At 34.8% G+C, this 4,931-nt stretch overlaps 1 protein-coding gene across 1 annotated transcript in view; it reads right to left on the reverse strand.

The window, feature by feature from the left end:
* RALGAPA1 (Ral GTPase activating protein catalytic subunit alpha 1) overlaps positions 1 to 4,931 on the reverse strand; it is a 343,304-nt gene that overhangs the window by 97,089 nt on the left and 241,284 nt on the right. Inside the window, exons 34-35 of the mRNA XM_007938553.1 lie at positions 3,396 to 4,260; positions 1,175 to 1,246 (exon numbers count right to left, since the gene is read on the reverse strand). Coding sequence (XP_007936744.1) covers positions 1,175 to 1,246; positions 3,396 to 4,260 — 937 coding nt within the window. The remainder of the gene's footprint in view (positions 1 to 1,174; positions 1,247 to 3,395; positions 4,261 to 4,931) is intronic.

Here is a 4,931-nt window from a genome sequence, read left to right on the forward strand (position 1 = left end):
GTGTTCAGTGCAGATCAGTGAGTAAGCACAAGCCCGCCTTGTTTCAGTACCTATGCTTAAACTGCCCCCTGGCTGAACACTCTTCTCTTTGGAAGTCAGAGGTGGGCTAATCAACTATGGAAACAGGAAAAGCAAGAATGTTGAGACCACAGAAATATAAAATATCAGTTGAATAAGATCTGAGAGCGTGAGAAATATGAATGTTAAGGAGGCTGTGAATTTCAGATCTCAAAACTAAAGGCATTCTCAATAATGATAATATCTAAAATGTCAGTTCACTAATTTATCTCTAGTTACAGTTCCAAAAAGCACCTCTTCATATATTTTATTTTTATGAGGCTAGTAAAAAGAGCTCTGGTGGTGCAGTGCCTAAAGCATATGACTGCTAACCAGAAGGTTGGCAGTTCAAACCCACCAGCCACTCCTCGGAAGGAAGACTGGGCAATCTACTTCCATATTTACTGCTTCACAAACCAAAAGGGGGTCACTAAGAGGTGGAATCAACTTGATAGCAATGAGTTTGGTTTAGTTTGAGTTTGAGTAAGAAAGTAGCACATACACATAGTTTGATCTTATAGGAAATTTAGTTAAGTAATATTTTGTAGTTTCTATTATTGGTCTCCCTGGAAATCTTGTCCATATACATCAGGAACTTAAAAATCATTAAAATGAAATAAAAGCTATTATACATCATAACCTACATTGAAGAGGGTATAAATCCAAGAGCTTAAAGAGAAACCAAATTTACAGAAACATGTATCCATCCATCCACTAGAAAACTGTATCCATCTTCTTTTCCCATTAACATTTTTAGGTATCAGCCTATATGCACTAGTAATTTCATTAGGGGCCTCTTAGACTAGTCAAAAAGTATACTTGAAATGTCTAATTATTGGAAAATCAAAGGACATTTTATACATATAGTAAGTTTTCTATGACTCATAAAATTATCTTGAAATACATAAAAAGGTAGAACTATTCAAAAATACTATGTATTTTAATGTAGTCTTATCTTTTTCTAAAAATTTAATGCATTATTTCTCAGGTATAAGGAAATAAAAGTTAAGTTTCTTTTTAAAAAATTGTAATTCAACAATACAATATTACTCAAATATAAACAGAGGAATAATAAATAGTTGCTAGTTATAAATACGAAAAATTTCCAACAACTTACCACTGTCTTGAATCCAAGTTCCTAAGTTCTCTAAGTAGCTTTTCATTTTTCTTCAGGAGATGAAAGCTCCTCCTAAATAGAGAGATTTATAAACATTTTCATCACCTTTGCAGTGAATGATATGACAGTCCCGGAAATACTTTCCACTCTACTCATGCAACTCTTAACACTTTTCTTGCCTTTCCACACTTCTAACACAAAGGAGAACAGATCCTAAAAAAAAATGTAAAGAATATAAGTCATTATTTCTACCAACGCCCTCATACATTTCTGCTAGTGGATTATATGTATTGGTCACTTCAGTTTTTCCATGTAGATGCTGTTTCTCAAACACATGTAGAAAGATGGTAAAAGTACACATAGATTCCTTCTTATGACCTTCATAGAAATATATGAGAAAGTTGTTATGGGAAATAAAATGCTTACAGACATCTAATTATTACCAAAAAAGCAAGTGTAATCCAGGTGGAATTCACCTTCTTCATTGTTTTGTATTACCTATAGACTTTAAATTTGGAAGAAGTATATAAATCTTACCAAATCTGTTATATAGGGGCTAAATATGTAAAAATTAGGTTAATGAAATTTATGCTTGCTGTGTGAAACATAGTTTCCCATCTTTAATTTTTTTAAAAAGTCAATATATGAACTTTCTATACAAAAGAGAGTAGTATGTATTTATACTATAACCTACTTGGCAATTACCTGTGTTTGGACATACCATAAAGCAAACTGTGTTCCTGATATAATGTGGCTTTCCCATAAGGCAGAGGATAGTCCCTTCTAATAAATGAAAGGGTTTAAATCAAGTAAGATTATAAACACTAGGCAAGCAAGTAGAACCACACTTCAGTGCTTCACATACATTACTTTAAGGTTTGCTCATCTAGTGCTATCTGATCTTACCTCACACTATAAACTGAATAAAACATTACATTAACTATTGCTTCTTTCACCACTTCTCTATAGCTGTTATTATCACAGAAATTAAAAAGTAAGTGTATATTTATAATATTTTACACTAGTATAAAATTTTACTGTTATTTTTGTAGTATACACTTAGATCATGGACATTAATTCTCACCAATATATGAGGTGGGAATTATTCTCCTGTTTGGAGCCTAAGACTCAAAAGTTAAGATTCTAAGCCAGTTTCTGATTTAAGTCTTTGACTGCTAAACAGAAGATTGGCGGTTGAAACCCACCAGCTTCTCAGCAATCTACTTCCGTAAAGATTTACTGTTTTGGAAACCCAAGGGGGCAGCTATGGAAATTGACTTCATGGCAATGGATTTGGTTTTTTTTTTTTTTTTTTGGTCACTTACTTAAAGAGTGAGCTCTGGTGGTACTGTGATTAAGGCATTCAGCTGCTAAGGAAAAGCTGTTTCAAACCCACCAGCTGCTCTGTGGGAGAAAGATGAGGCAGTCTGCTTCCATTAAGATTTACAATCTTAAAAACCCTATGGGGCAGGAATAATCTATTCTATAGGGTTACTAAGGAGCTCTGGTGGCATGGTGCCTAAGGCATTTGACTATTAACCAGAAGTTTGGCAGTTCAAACCTACCAGTCACTCCTTGGAAGGAAGATTGGGCAATCTACTTCTGCCTCAGAAACCCAAGGAGGGTTTGCTATGCGTCAAATTGACTCGACGGCAGTGAGCTTGGCTTGGATAGGGTTACTATGAGTCATAATCGACTTGACGGTAGTGGGTTTTGTTGTTGTTGTTACTCATTTAAATGCTTTGTGTTTTTAAATTTTAATGAGGCTTTCTGACATGGATAAGAAAACAAAATAGTAAAAATAACTAAATAGTCCAGACTCTTCTCTCAATTTGATCCTAATCTCGAATTAATTCCTGATTCAAACCAAAAATGACCATACTGATATTGGTCTAATAAGAAAATTTTTTTAGGCTGACATGAAGGTTGGAAAATTAAGAATGTTTTCAATCACATAATCTACAAATTCTGAATTACACTATTCTTATTAATCATCCTGAAACTGTTAATAGCTAATTTACTGGCTTTATTTAACTTCTCTTTTTCCCTTGAATATTGAAATAATTCTGTGATCTAAAAAAAACAAACAAAATCTGACTACTAGTCAAAGAACTAATTGATAGATAAAACTTAGTGAGGAAAAGAACACAGACTAAAACACTTGATAAAAAGATGGCTAAGACTAATGGAAAAAAAAAAAAAAATTCTCCTTTATCCTTACCTTTTGTCCCAGGAATTCATTCCCAGTATACTAAGAAGCAATCTGCAATAATAAAATGCTGACTGAGGCTTTTGAGGTGTTGGTTCATCTTGTTCCACAGCTTTCATATTTAAGTCATTAAAGTGTTTCTCAACAAATTCTTTTTCCTCTGTATGTTGCTTAAGGATAGCATTAATAACATCATTTTCCTGTTTTTCAGAAATGCACACAGGTTGTGGAGCAGGAATGTTAAGTGAGATTCCAGTTCTCTGTAAGCATTCAGGACTGGTAATACCTAAATACTGCAAGAGCTCATCAAGAACATCTTCTTCATCTCTTACTGTATCCCAGGTTGGTACAGTTTCTCTAAATCTTCTTTTAAGCTGTAGGGACAGTTCAGCCTTTTCTGTTATATCATCTAAGAATTCATTAGATGTAGGAGGCTCTTCTGGCTTCTCATGGTGAGACAATGAAAGTACGAAAGATATAGGTTCTGACAAGGCACTTACAGGAGGTGGTCCATACAAGATAGCAGAGTCCCAGGAGTACTTTCCAGAGAGATCACGTACTATGATTCTGACATTTGAATTGGCTGATACAAGGCCAGCGGATAATCCTCCTCCAGGCATACTCTCTTCTGATCTGATCTGGATACAGGACACTAAGGTTGTATTGTTTAAAACAAAGAACTGGATATTTGGACTCTCAAAGAGCTCTGGAGAAAGTTCAGGACTTTCACTATAATGATTGTCATGGCTTTCACATACCTGACTTGTTAACATAGCAGGTCCACCACTCATTGGATAGTGTCCCAAGTGGTTTACCAGGTGTGTAATAACAGTGCGAGCTGCTACAGAGATTAATCCTTGTTGCATTTGAGTTTTCACTGGAAATAAAAAATATAAATGAATGAGAATACTGCTGCTTCCTAGGAAGTTACATGACAACAAAAAATTAGATAACAAATGGGGATTACATCACATTGTAAAAGTCACATTCAAGGATTTGAGTAAACATTGGTATTTTCAATTTAGAATATGAACTAGAATGACAGTACAGAACAAGAGAAGCATTCTTTGATGAAGTTTTATTTTATAAGAAAGCCCTTTCTGAAATTTTTGCTTATGAATCCACAATTTAAACTAATGTCATTAAATGTAGATTACAGGATGAAAGTATTATCAATCACTTGAAATCACTAAACACAGAGACTCAAAGCCAATGCATTCAGTTTATCTGATAAGTTTCTTTATCTCAGGGGTAGAGTACAAATTCAGAGACACAGTCTGCAGCATGACTTAAATATCTTTTTTTTTTTTAAATTGTGATTTGGGTGAAGATTTACAGAGCAAATTCACTTTCCATACAGCAGTTCACATCACATATACTTTGTCTCATGTCATTGACCACAGTTTACCACAATGCAACAGCTCCCCTCCCACTTCCTCCCCACAGTTACCACTTTCCAGTGTCCATCCCTCCATACTCTCCTGTCCCCTGAGCTGTCTCCCTGTGCATAAGCAGCCCTTCCTTCTCCCATGATTGTTCTCTCCAGGG

This window comes from Orycteropus afer, unplaced genomic scaffold (genome assembly GCF_000298275.1).
Source record: "Orycteropus afer afer isolate SDZICR_OR568_19922 unplaced genomic scaffold, OryAfe1.0 scaffold00051, whole genome shotgun sequence".
Classification (NCBI taxonomy): Eukaryota; Metazoa; Chordata; class Mammalia; order Tubulidentata; family Orycteropodidae; genus Orycteropus; species Orycteropus afer.